This window comes from Lactuca sativa, chromosome 8 (genome assembly GCF_002870075.4).
Source record: "Lactuca sativa cultivar Salinas chromosome 8, Lsat_Salinas_v11, whole genome shotgun sequence".
In the NCBI taxonomy this organism is placed as follows: domain Eukaryota; kingdom Viridiplantae; phylum Streptophyta; class Magnoliopsida; order Asterales; family Asteraceae; genus Lactuca; species Lactuca sativa.
The window spans coordinates 142,982,692-143,002,388 of record NC_056630.2 but is presented as its reverse complement, the minus strand read 5'-3'; the positions used below and the strand labels follow the sequence as shown (position 1 = coordinate 143,002,388).

General features: G+C 35.2%; 2 protein-coding genes across 3 annotated transcripts; one reads left to right on the top strand and one right to left on the bottom strand.

Annotated features, from left to right (window-relative positions):
- The first annotated feature begins 1,297 nt into the window (after positions 1-1,297).
- On the top strand, positions 1,298-2,908 carry LOC122195277 (uncharacterized). Of its 2 annotated transcripts, XM_042896925.1 has the most exons (3): positions 1,319-1,446; positions 2,351-2,419; positions 2,542-2,908. In XM_042896925.1, exon 3 carries the CDS (start codon positions 2,550-2,552, stop codon positions 2,724-2,726), a length of 177 nt encoding a protein of 58 aa, XP_042752859.1. In that variant the 5' UTR covers positions 1,319-1,446; positions 2,351-2,419; positions 2,542-2,549; the 3' UTR covers positions 2,727-2,908. The 2 variants fall into 2 exon arrangements, with proteins under 2 accessions (XP_042752858.1, XP_042752859.1); XM_042896924.1 differs by lacking the exon at positions 2,351-2,419 and having other exon boundaries at positions 1,298-1,446.
- Positions 2,909-3,309: 401 nt separating this feature from the next.
- LOC111910894 (transcription factor EMB1444) lies at positions 3,310-6,890 on the bottom strand. Its single transcript, XM_023906700.3, has 11 exons — positions 6,123-6,890; positions 5,727-5,840; positions 5,535-5,619; positions 5,395-5,436; positions 5,215-5,274; positions 5,001-5,102; positions 4,319-4,834; positions 4,114-4,215; positions 3,915-4,028; positions 3,703-3,828; positions 3,310-3,606 (listed from the first exon to the last, which is right to left on the bottom strand). Exons 1-11 carry the CDS (start codon positions 6,230-6,232, stop codon positions 3,526-3,528), a joined length of 1,452 nt encoding a protein of 483 aa, XP_023762468.1. The 5' UTR covers positions 6,233-6,890; the 3' UTR covers positions 3,310-3,525.
- Positions 6,891-19,697: the final 12,807 nt, after the last annotated feature.

The following is a 19,697-nucleotide window of genomic DNA, read 5'->3' as shown; positions in this document are numbered from 1 at the left end:
ACGAATACAAATAAATGTTTGTTCATGTTCATTTGTTTAAGTTAGCTGAACAAATTAACAAACACAAGCGGATAAATGAACGAGTTTTCTTGTTCATGTTCGTTCTTTAAAAAAATTAAATAGTTTATGTTTGTTAACATGCTAAAGGAACATAAACAAACAAAGATAAACAAACACAATTGAAAACATATGAACATAAACGGACATACAATATAGTAATGTAATAAAAATAAACCGAACATATATGAACATAAATAAACTTAAACGAATGTATGCAAACATAAATAAAAGAAAGAAACCATTGTTTATGTTCATATGTTTAATTAAACGAACGAGAATTTGTGTTTATGTTTGTTCAATTATTAAATAAACAAACATAAATGAATTTCCGTCGAACGATTTGCAAAACGTTCGGTTTATTTATAACCCTATTTGGGGTTATTTATGGATTAATTAAACATGCTTATACTATGTATCTATGCTATTCTTGGATAAGTTTGAATAAAGTTATACCTTTAAAGATGATAAAGAGGTTCAATTGAAAACTTAACAAATAACAACATAAATATCGAATAAACCCATAACAAGGGCTAAAACTGTTAGTTTTTTTTACCAAAAGGGTGTATATTATAAAAATATTTACCAAATAAGGAGTATTTGTAATTTAATCTCAGAAAATCGGGTTAGCTGAACAAATTAAGTTAGCTGAACAAATTAACAAACACAAGCGGATAAATGAACGAGTTTTCTTGTTCATGTTCGTTCTTTAAAAAAATTAAATAGTTTATGTTTGTTAACATGCTAAATGAACATAAACAAACAAAGATAAACAAACACAATTGAAAACATATGAACATAAACGGACATACAATATAGTAATGTAATAAAAATAAACCGAACATATATGAACATAAATAAACTTAAACGAATGTATGCAAACATAAATAAAAGAAAGAAACCATTGTTTATGTTCATATGTTTAATTAAACGAACGAGAATTTGTGTTTATGTTTGTTCAATTATTAAATAAACAAACATAAATGAATTTCCGTCAAACGATTTGCAAAACGTTCGGTTTATTTATAACCCTATTTGGGGTTATTTATGGATTAATTAAACATGCTTATACTATGTATCTATGCTATTCTTGGATAAGTTTGAATAAAGTTATACCTTTAAAGATGATAAAGAGGTTCAATTGAAAACTTAACAAATAACAACATAAATATCGAATAAACCCATAACAAGGGCTAAAACTGTTAGTTTTTTTTTACCAAAAGGGTGTATATTATAAAAATATTTACCAAATAAGGAGTATTTGTAATTTAATCTCAGAAAATCGGGTTACTGATTCCTCAATCCTGCGCCTACACAATCCAAACAACCCAACACTCCCAGACGCCGTCTCCATCTCCGGCCACACCAGACGCCGACAACTCCATTAAGGTTCGGATTTGAGCTTTTATTTTCGATTTCTTTCACGATTAGGGCTCATTCACAGTGTTTCTATTTCTGTTTGTATACGATTTTTGATATGCATAATGGAGAAGAAGAACCTGATGGTCTGTTACTGTTTTCTGATTATAAGATGCGATTTTTATAACTTATAAGTTTTTCTGATTTTTGATATGGATAATGGAGGAGAAGAACATGATGGCCTGTTTATGTTTTTTAATTATAAGAGTGAGAGCTCTGCGTTTCAATTAGGGTTTCTTTGTTTACATTCTCATAATCATTGTTAAAAGCTTTTTGATCAGCTCGTGTTTTAGGTCATAAAAATTCTTGTAGATTTGTAGGTTGTTTTCGTTTTCTTGCTTTATATTTCAGTGTTATTAATGAGTTGGTTTGTTTCAAATATCTGGTTTAATTCTTTAATTCGGTTATAAAACAATGTTTATGGTTTTGAAGATTAGCAAAAAGAAAAAATCAAGTTGCTATATTTTGAGAGAATGCATATTCGCTCAATCAATTCGTCATTCTCAAATCATATATACTAATAAAAAACAGTATTAAAAAATACGAGTACATAAATAACAACCATATGCATGGTTAATCTCCTTAAAGATATCAGAGCTGCTTCATGAAAGGCAAGGTGAAGAACAGCCTCAGCACTTTTCTTTATTGTGGATCAAACATAGAATTAAGAATGGGAGAGGAATTATAAAAATTAATAGGTGTTTCATGTTTGTAAAAATGAATCATATAAACAATCTAGAACATTTATTTAGATTCAAAAAATTGTGGTTTTTGTCTCCTCCAATTCCATGTTCTACATCTCTTTGACTGTTTTATGACTGTGTTACATGTTAGAAATAAGAATCACAGTAGATTTTTAACTGAATTGTTTCAGGTACATTGGGAATTCAACAATTCCAAGATTGCAAATTGGAGACTAATCTGCTCTCTGATTATGAGAATTGTATGCTACTGTGTTTTTTATGAACTTATGTGATGCCTTGATACACATGAAGCCTTGTGATCCATTTGCAAAATTGGTTTCAATTCATTTGACTGATGTTCTCTTGTCTGGTGTGTTTGCAGATTAAAAAATGGGAGAGAAGAAAAAAAGTGCTACGATTTTCATACGCCTAGTTTCTGCTGCAGGGACAGGTTTCTTCTATGTTAAGAAGAAGAACCCAAGGAAGATACAGACAAAGCTTGAATTCCGAAAGTATGATCCTCGTGTCAATCGCCATGTCCTCTTCACTGAAGCCAAGATGAAGTAATTAAAAGCTTTAGTAGATGGTAACTTTCAGAAAACACCCTTCCCTTTTCATATCCCATCTTACTACTATTGGGACTTCTTTTCCATTCCATAACAACAAGTATGCTTTGCATGTGTCTTCTTTATGTTTCCTGTAACACTCTTGAGTACTTTAATCTGATAGAAATTTGTTCTATTGATTCATCCATCTTTTATGCTACTAGTCTTTGACTCTTTTCTTTTATGTTCTCATTCCAAGAGCAGGGAGATTTGATATTTGATACATTTGTATTGGCTCCAACCTTGTGGTTGTGAGAGAGAGGGAGATTTAGGTCTTGTAATTTTCATTACATCACTAAGCAATATCATTTTCTTCACTAAATAAGTATATGTTTCTTTTAATCCCATTAAACCCTAATTTCTGTTTCTCATCACCCACAACTCGAAACCAATATAACAATAACAAGTGATTAAGACAACTTTTTACACTTTGAAAGGCAAGTAGTGCTCTTTAGGAGAAAGGCTAAGGAAGTGCAACATCAATTTACTCATTTTTGTGAGCACCTTTTGCCACTGGGTAATCAATCATAAGTTAAGTTAACAAATTCAACGAAATCTGTAAAACTTTATATTCCCAAACCACACAGTAATCAATCATAAGTTAAGTTTACAAGTTCACAACAAACAAAAGAGGAAAAAGAAGCAATCTTCACTCATTTCCAGCAACCAATCTTGCATAAATAACAATAAAAAGAACAAAAATTTCCCAGAAACAGAATCAAAATTCCTAGCTATCAAACACTCTATGAAGATTATCAGACTCAGGTGCTCGTCTTCATGTTCCATATCTGAAGGAGTGACCATAATATATCCACCCGATGTATGTTTCTGTTAGTATCGCCCTGTAAAAAACATAATATTCACAACATTTTAGTCACTTGACTTTTTTTTTTTAAACAAAAAAGTCCAAACAAGCCTTGGGTCAGGAATGGATGTACCTCAACAACAAAACACATCCAGGTTTTATCACCATAGACATCTGTCACACCTTTTAAAATGGTCAAACCCAAGCTCCTAATTGCTTCTGTCATCTCCAGAAAGTCAACACATTCATCGCACATCATCTACATATACAAACCAAATAAATGTTGACAAAAAGATTACAAAAAAAAAAAAAAAGAAATTCCAGGGTTTTTATCGCTTTTTGTACCTTTACCAGCATTTGCCCATCGACACCAATATTTTCCACAATTATCGGACACAGTTTTAGGTCATTCCCTACTTCCATTGCCCAACTCGAACCCTGCTTTTCCTTTCCAACCAACTGCAGAATCACAAATTCCAATCAACATTTGGAATTGGAATTTGAACCATGGCATATCATAACACTTAGTATTCAAACAAATTACCTTGAAGTCAGCAGATTTGTTGATTTTATGAGTATGCTTGGTGACACATTGCATGAAAAGCATATGCTTTATTGTTTGTTCCAAAAGCGAATCAATACTACACTGTAACAGACACAAATTACTCTTCTCAACTCAAATTCTCAATGAAGGAAAAACAAGACAAGAGTATTTTATAATTTGAACAACACAACAGCAAGAGTGTTACCTTTGATCCATTGGGAACAAGCTGCCTGAGTTCCTTAATACGATCTTGAATCATCTGTCTATCTCTGGGTCGAGGTCTGGCTCGTTTTTTCCCGACCTTAACCACTTGTTCATGTGGCCCCACTACCTTTCTGCATGATGCTTCCATGTCAATTGAGTAACAACCCGAACCACTGGTTGATCTGCCTTTAGCAACAACTGCTTCCAAAAGATGTTGAGAGCCAGATATTTTGCTACTGCTTGTTTCTTCAGGCATCTTGTCAACAGTTAGGGTCTCGGTTGTTGTTGTTACTGTGTCCCAATTGAAACTATTACAGAATGCGGGTCCCAGTGCTTCGTATAACTCGCATCCAGCAGGAAACTTGAGTGACTCTTCGGTTTCAGTTTCAGAAGTTATGGGCATGAACAGGTTTTGATTTTGATCATTGCAGATGAAATCAGACATGTTCCATCTGTTGTTCATTGTTCTACTTCTATTGTGATTGTTTACATGCCCTGAATTTGTAGATAATTCTGTCTGGAAGGAAAAGGATTACATGGTATTATAAGAAATGATGTTTGGAACACATTTGTAAAATAGGACTTAATGAGGAAAGCCTCATTGCGTTAAGTCAAAAAGAAACAACACTATAATAATATATTATATATTATATAAGGGATAGATTAGAGAAAGAATGATATACCACACAAGGAGAAGAGTCTGTAGATGTAGACACCATTAAAGAAGTTTGTTGGTGGGAAAAGATCTCTTTAATATGGTTCATGAGCTTCAAATCCTCAGCCATCTGTGCATTTGAAATAACACAATATGAATATAATGCGAGTTTTTTTTTTTTTTTTTTTTTTTTTTTTCTAAATAAATAAATATACAACGAGGTGAGATTGAAGTTGTCTTACAGTTTTTAAAGAGCCAAGTTGTATGACCCCAAATGGAGCAACAGCCATCACAGCAAAAGTCTGCATAACACAAAAACACCCAAACACACATCATTTCATGATCAACTCCATGGAATCTTTGTTGCAAAATATATTGCTTTTATTTTTAATTACCATAGCTGATTTTTATATGTGACGTACCCTGATCCCGGATGTAAACTGTGTTTTCCATTCATCAAAATGCTGAAAATTAACACACATACATTTATATATTAAGTCCTCAACTTTTTATGGTCTACATAAAAGCTTAAAATACGTTAAAAATCCGAGTTATTTCTCACCCCATCTAAAGAATTCGGGCTGTTGACAAGTTGATGCCCGGATTTCCATACATGTTTACCCGTAGCTGCAACCTGCCCGATGATTCTGCCCAACAAAGAAAGTACAAAAACAAACGTATTATGGTTTATGAACATGATTAATGAATGATAGTGATACAATGTATGCATAAATATAAATATTTACCAACTTACCCTTCTCCAATGGAATATACGCTATAAGACATCTGTACGATTGCTAATTCAACAAGATTATCCGCATAACTGTCGTCGTCCGTGTTGCAATACACATCTTCGCATGTCAAAATCCTACAATTTTTTTCCCAAATTGGTAAGTTTTTCAGCTAAAATTACGTATTTGCCCATCCTCTTTGCAGAAAAGCAAGATTGAAGGGTGTTTTAGGTATTTAACAGAAGTTTAGAATATTGAACTACAAGACCGGAGACCCTATGATTGATACTGACTGACTTTTGGAGAACCATTATTTTTGAGAAAAATTCAAATCTAAGCAAAATATTATATACAATTATACATATTTCAAATCAAAATTTGACAAAAATATAACACTAAAGTTTCAGAAACAATCTTACATTCGATCTCCATGATTGAGTTTCCAAAAAGCAGCATACTTCCAGTCACTGTTAACACACAGATTCTTCAGTTCTTGGTGTAATTCCACACCACCCATCATCATCATCATCTTCTTCTTCCTCACTATGTTAATGTACTCTAAACACCCCCACCCCCAAACACAAACTAAATTGACTTTTTTACCCTTTTGCAGATTCTAACTACCCCTGTAAGAACCTCTACCTGCCTGTTTCCTCCGAAGCCCTGCTCGCCGTTTTATCGGTGGCCCAACTGTGGGAGGAAGAAGACTACCCAATCCCATCTTCTCCCCAAATCACTCCAAACCCTAACCCTAACTCACTAATTCGACACCAAATCTGCAAGATCACCTTCCAAAATATCAATATCTGAACAAATTATAACACAATTCAACAACTTCAACATCAACTTCCAAGAATCTTGAACCCAATTCAATGTGATCAATCAATCAATCAATCAATCACCAAGAAATCTTTGATGGGTGTTTTTCTATTTTAACTAATATCAGACGACATGGATGAAAATAACATAAAAATGGAAGCTTTTCATGAAAGTTTGCTTTAATTTCAGTAAAAGAAACAAGTTCACAGAGACAAAGAAAAAGGTGTTTGTTTCAGCTTGTGGGTTTTTCTCATCTTTCAAACTTCTGTTTATAGGAGGGCGGCTTTATTTTCTATGGCAAAATTTACACCCCACAGCCCTCTACTTTAAAGAGTTGCTAAATTGGCACTATAAGTGAAAACCATTTTTTGCTAATTGGTCCATATCATTTTTGGGAGTTATGGTTAGCTTTTTATAGATATAGCCCAATTTGATATGGCGAACAGAACACCAATGATTCTTATAGCTAAAAGCTATAACACCAACAAAACACAACCCAACCCCATTGCTATCTTGTCATTATGTTTCATGATAACTATTGATGTGTAATCAATGATATATGTTATTGTATGTTTTTTGGTTAATTTAAAATACAATAAGTTTGAAATTACTTTGTTTTGTGATTCGTATCACAAAAAGAGAATAAGGCAAGTCAAGACTTAAAGGGGTTTATTCCATGATAACAAAATTTGACTTGATTTCAGAACGTTAACTCTAATACTTCAATAATAAATTATACAACATAATTTGTTAACCATTTAGGGGGTGTTTGGATTCCTTATTTTACTTAATAAACACTTTTTGATAAAATTAAAAAGTGATTATTAGCATATATATATATATATATATATATATATATATATATATATATATATATATATATATATATATATATATATATATATATATATATATATATTGAAATTAAAAATAAAATAGAGATCTTGAGATTCTCAACATTAACCATATATTTCACATCTGCCGCTCTAACCTTTCGACGTACCAACGCGACAAATCAGTTATAATCACAAATGATTATAAAGCGTTGTCCATTCCTTTCTCCTCCACCACCATCCCCGCCACCGCCACCACCACTACAACCACCTCTAACATTAGCTGACCCCACCACTGTCACCTTCGTTACTTATACTACCGTCACCTCTGTCACCACCATATTTTCTGCCACTAATTGTCATAATCATTTATGATTACTTACTTTGTGAACAAACATATATGTATAATCATTTATGATAAGACACATACGTATAAACATGCATAATCATATATGATTGTATCTTTCTGCCATATAATCATTTATGATTAGGCATACCCTGTTGCTGTCGGTACGCTGGAGCGTTAGAGCGATAAATGAGAAATATGTGGCTGAGGTTGAATCTCAAAATCTTTATTTTTTAATCTCAAGTGAATATATATATATATATATATATATATATATATATATATATATATATATATATATATATATATATATATATATATATATATATATATATATATATTTGTGTGTGCGTGTGCGCGCGTGTGACTAAAATGTGTTTTTTTTAATAAAAGTGTTTGTATTAGTTTATGTGGTGATAAAATATTATGTTAATAAGTTTTTTTTAATTGTTTGGATTAGTTTATATTTGTAAAATGACAAAAAAAAAAATCTTATATATTTAGATGTAACATCCCAAAAATCAAGGTAAAATTTTCATTTTTCAAAATCAACCCACAAACCATAAATGTTTACAAACTTAGTTTCCAAAAGTCAAAAATCACAAATCAGAGTGTCCCCAAAATCAAATCTCATAAAAACTGAAGGATGTGCACAATCATGTCTTTGCTTTGCCCCGATCATTAGAAGTACCTGAAACATAACACATAAACTGTAAGCCAAAGCTTAGAGAGTCTCCCCATACCTCACGTAACATATCATATACAAACATACATGTTGGGTCCACAATCATCAGACTAGATTACCTTGGGTCTATAGTCATCGAGCTGGATTACCCCTGACCCACAGTCATTGGATTGGATTGCCTCGGCCCAACCAGTCATCGAACCAGAATGCCCCAGTCTGTTGGCTTACGTACATAACACTGAAGCCTCAACCCAAACCGCACTATGTCGACATATGCAACAAATAAAACATATAACAGTAACTGATAATTGTGCAAATCTTAACATATCAATACATCATAACAACATTCTAAACCACAATAACAATCTACCGGGCCGACATTGGTGCCTTCAACCCACAAGTACAATGATGAACTTACCCCACAGTCTGAAAAGATAGCAACAAAGAACGCTGCCCCAAAAGTCAACTCTACAGGTCACCTATACAACAAACAATGATCTAAACTAAAACTACAACTCAAAATACCCAAAATGTCCCTAAGTCAAACTTGGTCAACCCTTGGTCAAAGTCAACAAGACAAAATGTCAAAGAAGGTCAAAGTTAACTAGGTATGCCCAACATACTCAACCATTCTGTCGAGCATAGTCGAGACTTTAGCCAAAATATAGGACACAAACCTCGTACGCGTAACGTACCACTTGGTACGCCCAACGTACGTCGTCTGCATCCATTCCTTCTCATTAAGTGCTTAATCCTTAAGGGTTTTCCATCCAAACTCAGAACTAGACTCAAAACATCATCTTAAGTCATAAAGTTTCCACTTTTATGACTTTCCATGGCTAGAAAAGGTCCAAAAACAAAAACCCTAACTTATTAATCCATTAAGACATCATAACTCTTGCATGGAAGGGATATGAGGACCAAGATCACACTTTTATGATGCCTAACACCTAAAAACGTCTGAAAGGACATCTCTTCTTGTTAGAGTAATCCATACTCATAAACACCAAGCTTATGGGATAAAAATGGACACAAACTCAAAGCTAACAAGATCTACCCAAATACTTATCAAGTTTCAGACTTTATACCTCTGAATGATGCTTAAGGGTGAAGCACTTCTGGATCCAAAGTGCCTTAAGCTTCCAAGATGGTTCCCTTTCCTTCTCATTCCTTCAAGAACACCACATATACGCTCTTAAGCTCACAAAGACTCACACAAGGAATTAGGGTTTGTTAGGGACGAAAAGGGATGCGGAGGCTGATAAATAAAGGGGCCTCAATGAGATAATTATGCTTAAATAAGGTTCAAACCGTAAACTTAGGGTTTGGATTTTTGCCACTTACGCCCAACGTACGCACAAGGTGGCGTGTTTTCACTTAAGTGTTAAAGGGACCAATTTTGCAACACATTTTATATATAAGGGTAGAAATGGAAAATACCTGGATCAAGGGTGTTACATTAGAACTATTTAGTATTTTTATTTATAATATTTAATATAAAAACACTAGTTTATAACACGTGGGAACCACGATTATAAAATTAATTAAACTTTTATAATAAAAATTTATAATTATTAATCAATTATTTTAAATAAATCATTTTAAATAAATTATTAATTAAGAGATATATCAAAATTTTAAAGTTATTATTACTTCAAATTTAACATATATTTAGAAAATATAAATTTGAATTTTGAAATGAGTTGCCTAATATATGTACATGATTCATGACATAATACTAATGAGAAGTGTATTAGAGTTTGACAAAAAAAGATTAAAACTATTCATTTATTAGAATAAAGATTAAGCTATAAACAAAAAAGGCTAGGTTTTAGTGGAGGTATTATAGTCTTTTAATATTTATAAGTCATAAGCTGATTTAAAAAATCAACAAAATGTAACTTATGAATTTTATTTTTGAGGGAGATAAAAAATATTTTCAAAAATGTTTATTAGCTTCCCATCATTATTATTATTATTATTATTATTATTATTATTATTTTGATTTTTAGATTTTTTGAAAAACTAATAAATCAATAAATCATTTTCAAACTCAATCCCCAAACCCCTCTTAATATAACAAATTTGTTCTTTGTAACGGTTTTATGTGTAATTCTTTTATCATTTTATGTAACATTGACATAAAATGATAAATTCATTCTATTAAACCGTATGGTTCTAAAGTACTAACATTAATGGTCATATTATGGTGAAGCTATTTTACACTTAGCCATTTTATAGACATTTTAACTATGGAACCCACCTTATTATTAAGTTTTTTAATGTTCCTTTCCACATTAAATCACGTTATATAAGCTTTTAAATAGTAAGAATATATTTACTAAAATTGGCTAAACTAATATATACATTGAGATACTAAAAATGAAACCAATAATACACGAAAAACAACTACGAAATGAAACAGGTTAAAGTCAAAATAATTGACAAAAAGCAGACTACGTAGATAAAAAAAAAAAAAAAAACTAAATATGATGCCATAAATCAAACAAATAAATGGAAAGCATTAAGTTTTATCTAATTGTGATTGTCAATGATCAGTAATCATTGTTTAAGATTATGGGTTTTCCCTTTTTTCCATATAGAAAGAAAATGCATGAAGTCACGACAAATTTACCAAAGAAAATCAAATATGGTTTTAAAAGCGAAACGAAATGATTATATGTGTAAGCTTTAATCATGCATTGTTTAAGTACATTTTTTTATTAAATATAAAATTCACTGGAAAAATATTATATGAAAAAAATTATTGACTACTGGTTATTTTTTATACAGTTATCAAATTGTTTTGTTCAATTATCCTGGTCTTAATTAAAATTTATAACTAAATCATTAAAAAAAAACAACCAAGTAGATCGGCCGATTTTTATCTTTTTCTATCATCAACATCAGTTTTTATTTTATAAAAGAATTATTCACTACATATCATATAAAGCGAACGTTTGTTGCTATTACAAACTAATAACAATTTGGAGAATCAAATGGCTTATATCTTAGCGCCTATCATGAGTTGACGGATGTATGCCCTCAGCCAAAGGTTGAGGGTTCAAGTCTCACCAGAAACAAAATATGTAGATTTGGGAGTAGAATAGTGGATGCATGTGTAACCGTTCTAAAAAAAATCTAGAGATGAAAAGACTAAAATTTTATTATTAAAAGAACACTTGTTACAACTATAAAGCCACATGAAATACAATAGGTCACGACCATGATTTTTTAGACATAAAACACGTCCGATGAACTTTTGCGAGTTGAATTTATTCTTGGTGAAGAAATATTTAGGATCCATTCAACGGTCTCCACCAATAAGCTTAATAATGATTTGTGACTTCTTTTCCCTCGAGAGCATTAACGTTTTGCTCATTTCGGACGTACCATTTAACCATGCGACATGCACTCGTAATTTATCATCGCTATAAAGGCGTGAGGCTACGTATATCGGTCTTTCTAAGGGTTTCAAGATTATATATTTATGTATTTTATACTATTTGCAATGTGATTCTTGGTGTCATTTTAATTGCTAATCATTCATTATGTATGGTCTTCATTTGATTGTGTTTTCATACAACAACACATGAGTATGTTGTTCCCAAGTCGATATCGATTGTTGGTGCTCTACTTCTCATTCTAACTATTGCTCTATGTGTTTAAGATGAAGGCTAGTATAGAATAAGACAAACATACAACTTATAATGATTTCCAAATGAGAATGGCTCCTTTGTCTTCATTCGATCTCCACTGGGGCACACTCTCTTTCTAATGAAACGAGTCGTAAAATCCTCCCATGTCATCACCCTATCCGACCGTGGTAGCAGACTGAACAATCTATGTCCACAAATCCTTTGTTGCATGGTGCAACAGGCTCATAGCGAACTGAGCCCTTGCATCATTAGGGCAAAAACAGGTGCAAAAGGCTCCCTCCATCTCATATATCCATCACATGCTAAGAATCATATCCCTCACCCCCTTGAATGTAGGAGGTTGACACACAACCAAGTAATGGTGAGTGACATCTCCAACACTTGACTACCCAACCCCAATGGCGACGATAATCTTCTCATCAAACATCTTGATTATCTCCACCTTAAACCTCACAACTGAAACTAGTATCATCTCGAATAAAGCCTCTGTCACCTCCAAAGCAATCCAATCATGCAGGTTCGAATCACTCGGACCTGATCCCCCTTGCCAATTTGGGCTTGAACCTAAACCGTTCCTTCCCTGCCTGGTCATCACCATACTACAAATATAGACGGAAATCGATTACAATCAGTTATACATAAAGTTATCCCAAAACTACTACCCATCTACCACGTCCTTATAATCCTTGTGACCTCTCTTGACCTAAGTACATATCATGTGCTTCTGGTAGTACGTGCCCATGCTACATTTTTTAAATACACATTCATAAAAGTTGAGTCAATAAAAAAATATGTTAGAAATATGGTTCTATTTCTGTTGTATGATATGTCTAATGTGAATTGATCTCAAAAAATCCCTCGTTACTGCTCTTTTTATTGTCTGAATATTCAGGAGCTAAGACCATTCAATGCCCCCTTTCTCCATGCATAAACTAAACCAACAATTAAGATAAGCACGGAAATTAAAGCTTCTACAAATACAGATACACCTAATACATCAAAACTCACTGCCCATGGATAAAGAAAAACCGTTTCAACATCAAAAACAACAAAAACTAGAGAAAACATATAATAGCGGATTATAATTCTTGCTAAGAAGATCGCCCATGTTGTGGCAATTCCACCAAGAAGGTAATGGGTTACTCCTACAACACGTCCTTGTACAATGCCTAAGGCTCTCTGCTGGGTAGCAAGAGAAACTTTTAATTTATTATGAGGCCAAACGATGGATTCAATAAGTTCTTGCCAATAACCACGTCCACTGAATAAAAACATTAAACTAAAAGCCCATACAAAATGAGCACCTAGGAAAAAAAGGCCATATGCGGATAATGAAGAACCATAAGACTGAATTACCTAGGATGCCTGTGCCCATAAGAAATCGCGAAGCCACCCATTAATAGTAATAGAACTCTGCGCAAAGTTTCCTCCCGTGATATGAGTTACTACCCCTTGATCGCTTATACTGCCCCAAACATCTGACTACATTTTCCAACTGAAATGAAATATGACTACTGAAATTGAGTTGTACATCTAGAATAGTCCTAAGAAAACATGGTCCCAAGCTGATACTTGACATGCCCCCCTTCCAGGCCCATCACAAGGAAAACGAAAACCAATATTTGATTGATCCAATATCAAACGGGGGGGGGGGGGGGGGGGGGTGATACCTGTTGGTAGCGACTTCAAAACACCTTCAAGCGAACCTAACAACATTCTTAACAACATTACCTTTGAGCTCCAAAAAAAGAATCTATTAGAGGGGGAAATGAAAGATATTTTGTTCTACCACAGAAAATTATTTGATTCTTGCCTTTCAAATAATTTCCATGATACACAAGAAAAATCATTTTTTTAAAATTTAATGATCTCTAAGAGCAGATTCACCCATTTCTTTTATCTTTTATAAAGGATTTGTTGGTCCAGTCATTTGATTTGGTAATAGAAAAAAAAAATAACAAATAGAAAAGAATAATGGCTTGGGCTGTGTATCTACGCCAAACTATGGTATAAAATAAGGTTCCATCGGAACGATTATTTATTTCAGGGTACCTCTTTTTTTTTTTTTTTTTTTCAAAATAGGGAGGCAGTGTGGGGAGAAATGATCACAATAATTGTAATGGAGAAAATACCAATTCAAATGGAATGGATTCAAAATGATGTTAGTGCATGAATATGGATTATAAATTTGACCATTTTCATCCAGTAAATATGTAGCACTTGGTTCTTGGTACGTATTCCTTGTAATTAATATTTCTTAAATTATGCATTTTGCCTTGGACTCGGCGAGTTGAAGGACCAACTCGCCGAGTAGGAGCAGGATGAGACGCGGGGTCTAAGCTTTGGACTCGGCGAGTAGGCCCTGTTTGGGCAAAAACCCTAACCCGTGTGTTTGCACCCTATTTAAACACTCTAACTCAGCCTCCCTTGTCCCTAACACTTCCAGAAGAGCTGTAGAGCGAAACCCTAGCCCCCTTTTTGTCATTGTGAGTGATTTTTGGCCTTGTGAAGGAAGTTTGAAGCTTAAGAGAAGAAAAAGGAGGTGGAAGAGTGCAAGGAGGGGAAGTAGATCCGACATCTACCCTGCAAGAGGCTTCCATTCAGGTAGAAAAGTCCCTACCTTGATCACTACTTCATTAGATCCCCTTTTTGTCCCTAATTGGTGGTTTTCAAGCCCTAAAACACCAAACTCCATGTGTTTGTGCTCTATGATCCGAAAGGACTTCAGATCTAGACCTTATGGACATATTAGAAGTATAAAGTCTCTGTGGTTGAAGTGATTGAGGTCCCTATTGAGTGTATGAACTCATAAAGAGCTTGGATTTGCCTTTTGGAGCTTATAGGGCCATGCATGCACGTAAAGTTTGCAACTTTACGTGATAAGCATGCCCTAGGAACATAGATCTATGGTTTGGAAGCGTTGCATGTCTCAGATTTGGTCTGTATGGGAAGTGGGTCGAAGGGACTCGGCGAGTTCTATGAAGATGGTCTTAGACTCGGCGAGTTGGATGAACAACTCGGCGAGTCCTATGAAGATTGCCTGGAACTCGACGAGTTGTTCTTCAAACTCGGTGAGTCATATGAACTGTTACTGAGTAAGAGGGGTTTAGGTGTTGAAGGTCCAACCCTTCGTATCTGCACGCGGAATTAGCAATTTAACGTGTAGCAATAGTCCCAGAAACCCAAATCCTCATAAAGGATTCCCTGGTGAGGATTTGGAAGCGAGTAGGAGATCTGCTCGTGGGGACTCGACGAGTTGTTCTTGGACTCGGCGAGTCGTATCACGATTCGGTTCTATCGTCCCAAGTAGTTAGTTAAGGGTGACTCAGTGAGTGAGAAAAAGGACTGTTGAGTAGGACCGGGTTAGTGGGAGAAGGACTCGGCGAGTCTGTGCCATGACTCGGCGAGTCCAGTCAGCTGGAAGTTGACTTTGATCAAGGAGTTGACCTTGGACCAGGGGTGGGTCAGTCATCTGACCTAAGGGTATTTATGAGTGACTAATCTATGTTTATGATTTATAGCTGGAGGATTACCGGTTCAGCAGTCAGGCGCTTAGCAAGCAGACTTTCAACAACTACTTTTCGAGGTGAGTTACCTTCCAGTAGTAGTGGGTCTACGGCCACAATGCCGGCCCACCAGTAGGAGTTGTATGATTAGATGATTGTCTCTGTGATATTCATCTAGGGTTGCTATTACCTGTGATATGTTTATGTGCTAGTATGATATGATGCTATGTGCCAGTGACAGTAGGGGAGATAGTCTCCAGAAGGGGCAGTCATACCCAGTCATGCTAGATAGATTATGTGATATGTGTTATGTGGTAGTAGTAGGGGTGAAATAGTCTCCAGCATCCGGTCGAGAGGACCGAAAGGGAGACCAACACCCAGCTATGCTAGTCAGTATCCGGTCGAGAGGACCGAAGGGGAGACCAGCACCCAGCTATATCCGGTCGAGAGGACCGAAGGGGTAGGTCGGGCACCCAGATATGCCTGACAATATATGTATGTTATGTGGTTATATGGTATGTGGTACAGTGGGGGAACTCACTAAGCTTCGTGCTTACAGTTTTCAGTTTTGATTTTAGGTACCTCTTCTTCGAAGGGGAAGGAGCTGGCGCGGTAGCGGCACATCATACACACACACACACACTGTTTTTCCACCTTCCGAGATTGTTCTGGGATTTGTACTCTGACTTTTGGTTGATTTCGTATTTTGGTTTTCAAACACGATGTATGGATGCGAAATGATTTGATTAGACAATGTTTTATTTACGACAAAATTGCAAGTTTGGTCCCTGTGGTATGTCAAAAATTGGATGTTTGGTCCAAAAAGTTTTGGGGTTGTACTGGTGGTCCAAAAGCTTTGATTTGTTGTGGAATTGGTCCAAAGGCTTAACAGCCGTCTACCCCCTCCGTCTGTGTGAGGGTATTTTTGTCAATTCACGCTCATTCCTTTGATATCTTATTAAATTAAACCTCATCATCCTAATTAATTGATACCTGCCGCCAAATCCTCTGTGCATTTCGTCGATCGACTCTCCTGTCACTTTCATCTTCATTCGTTACCCAGAAGCCCTAACCTCCAAGTTGAGTTTTTTATTGTGATCGGTGTTATTTCAGTGTATGAACATACCAATGTGGAATATAAGGCTCTTAGACAAACCGTTCAACGCAAAGGTGGCTTATGGTAAGGATTTTGTAATTTCTCTGTACATTACATGTTTTGTATGTGAAATCATGCTTCTGAACTTATTTTTGTTGATGGTTTGAAGATGGCCACCCAACATTATTTACCATCAAGCTATACCATGGAGGTGAGTTCACCAAGTTTCCTGATGTTCGATACATTGACGGAAGTGTGAACTATGTTGACATGGTGGATATAGACACGTTTTCAGTTCATGAGTTGGATGCTATCATGAAAGGGTTCAGGTACGGTGTTCCTCCTGTGATTTACTATCACTTCCTTGTGCCTGGTGGAGACTTCCACTTTGGTCTTAAACCCTTAGGCAATGATGATGATTTACGAACTTTTGCCCAATATGTGTGTGATCACAAAATCATGAGGGTATATACTGAACATGGTGAGACAAAGTTACTTACCTACTTTATGAATCCTAAACCTGTTAAGAAGGTAACTATTGTACAAATGGATGAAATAGATGAAAATGATGACAATGAAAACCACACAGCTGAGGTACAAGAATTTCCAAGCCCACCTAGATCATCCCCTGTTGAGGTTGAGGTACAACCATTACATGTCGAGGTTCATGATAGACAAAAAGAGCTTATTGCCAATGACTTTATGGAGGCAGCTACAGAATTTGATATTGGTTTGTATCAAAAGATGTTACAATCAAATGCAGATGTTCATGAACATGTACAAGTAGAAGTGGAAGAACATGTTCAAGATGAAGTAGAAGAACATGCACAAGTAGAAGTAGAAAAAAATGTACAAGATGAAGTGGAACTGAATCATGGACATGAGGCTTCCATGGAAGACAACTTGGATAATTACATGGATAGTTACATAGACAACAACATGGATGATTACATGGAGACTGAAATGGAGCATAACAATGGGAGCAAATCTGATGGAGAAGATGGGAGCATATCTGATAGGGGAGAGGGTAGTCACTGTGATGAGGAAAATGACAGTGAGGATAGTGAGGATAGTGATTGGGTGGATGAGGAGAATATCATTCCTGAAGTTGAAGTGGATATGAGGGATTTCCACATGAGCATTGACACTGAAGCAGAGTTTTTTGAGAAAAGACTAAGGAATAGCATGGAGAAAGATAGAAATCAGGAGCATGAAGATATGGAGTTGGATGTTATTGACAATGATGAATGGGATTCAACAGATGATGATTCTGAGATGGGCAAGAAGAGAAGACAAGTTATTAAAGAATTAGGTAAGGAAAAAAGGTGTTCTTTAGGAGAAGTTCATAAACCAACATTTCGTATAGGACAAAAATATAAAAGTAAAAAAGAGTTAAAAGACAAAATTGCCCATCATGCCTTGGAAACCAGGAAGAATCTTTTTATTAAGAAAAATGATAAACTTAGGTTGCGGGCCACATGCAAAGGAAAAGTAGTATTCAATGAGGGGCAAGTGGATGGACCTACCACTGGGAAGAAAAGTAAAGGCAAAAGTAAAAAGACAAAGACAAGTACTGAATTGTCTTGTCAGTGGGTTTTACAAGCATCTAGGAAAAGTGAGGAAGAAAGTTGGTGTGTGAAAACCTACCAACCTGAGCATTCATGTCTCAATACAAGAAAGGTAAGAACGGCCACAGCAAACTTCATCTCTAAACAGATTATGGATCTAGTTGAATCTAACCCAACTGTGCCAATCAAAGCTGTACAAGAACTACTTCAGAAAAGATATCAGGTGAGCTTCTCCAAAGACAAGGTATTTAGGGCTATAGCAGATGCCAAAAAACATGTGATGGGAGACTACACAAAACAATATGATGTGCTGAGAGATTACATATTAGAGTTGCAGTCCACAAATCCTGACACAACTGTGAAACTGGAACTGGTTCCAGAACCAAATCTTGTAAATGCAACTTCAAGATGTTTTCAGAGAATTTATATTTGCTTGGGTGGAATGAAAAAGGGGTTCAAAGCATGCTTAAGGGATTTTATTGGTTTAGATGGGGCCTTCATGAAAGGAGCTTACCCAGGGCAGATCTTGACTGCAGTTGGCTTAGATTCTAACAATGGTATATACCCATTGGCATACGCCATTGTTGAGTCTGAGAGCACACAAAGTTGGAAATGGTTTCTAGAGTACCTGGGAGATGATTTGGACCTGTCACAACTTTCAAACTTCACTTTCATAAGTGATAGACAAAAGGTAATAGATTTCCTTGATGTATTTTAGTTTTCTTATTACACTTGTATTATACTAACCACAGTTTAATGACTTTGTAGGGCTTAATTCCAGCCATTGCACAGTTGTTCCCGGTTGCTGAACACAGATTCTGTCTTAGACATATCTATGAAAATATGAGGAAGAGATGGAGAACTACTGAGTACAAAGAAAAGTTATGGAACTGTGCCAAAGCCACAACAGTGCAAGAATTCAATCGTTTGATGAAAGAGTTTAGTGAATATGACATAGAAGCTTATGAATGGTTGAAGAAGATCCCACCACAGCATTGGGCTAGAAGCCATTTCACAGGTAGACAACTCTCAATTCAGTGCTAAGTTACACAAATTTGTTGTATGCTATTCTAAATTACAATTATCTTGCAGGTAGACCAATCACAGACATGCTTTTAAATAACCTATGTGAAGTGTTTAACAGTAAACTGATAGAAGGTAGGGATAAACCAATAATCACATGCTTAGAGTACATTCGGGAGTACATGATGAAGAGGATTTGCAATGTGATAAAGGTTCAACAGAAGTGTGCAGGTCCATTGACTCCAACAGCAACAAAGATCATGGAAACAAACACAACAAATGCTTCTAACTACATAGCCAGGTGGAATTCCTCAGACAAGTATGAAGTACAAGGACCATGGCAAGATCAACATGTTGTTGACATGGGCCAAAGGGTATGCAGCTGTAGGAAATGGGAATTAACAGGAATTCCTTGTAGGCATGTGATTGCAGTCTTATTTGATAAAGCTGACAATGGTG

Excerpts from the sequence above, each read along its gene's own strand:
- LOC122195277 (XM_042896924.1), top strand. The coding sequence starts at position 2,550 with ATGGGAGAGAAGAAAAAAAGTGCTACGATTTTCATACGCCTAGTTTCT.
- LOC111910894 (XM_023906700.3), bottom strand. The coding sequence starts at position 6,232 with ATGATGATGATGATGGGTGGTGTGGAATTACACCAAGAACTGAAGAAT. Across the intron at positions 5,437-5,534 it reads GCCCGAATTCTTTAGATGGG|CATTTTGATGAATGGAAAAC; the intron begins GTGAGAAATAAC and ends GTTAATTTTCAG. Across the intron at positions 4,835-5,000 it reads CAGACTCTTCTCCTTGTGTG|ACAGAATTATCTACAAATTC; the intron begins GTATATCATTCT and ends TTTTCCTTCCAG.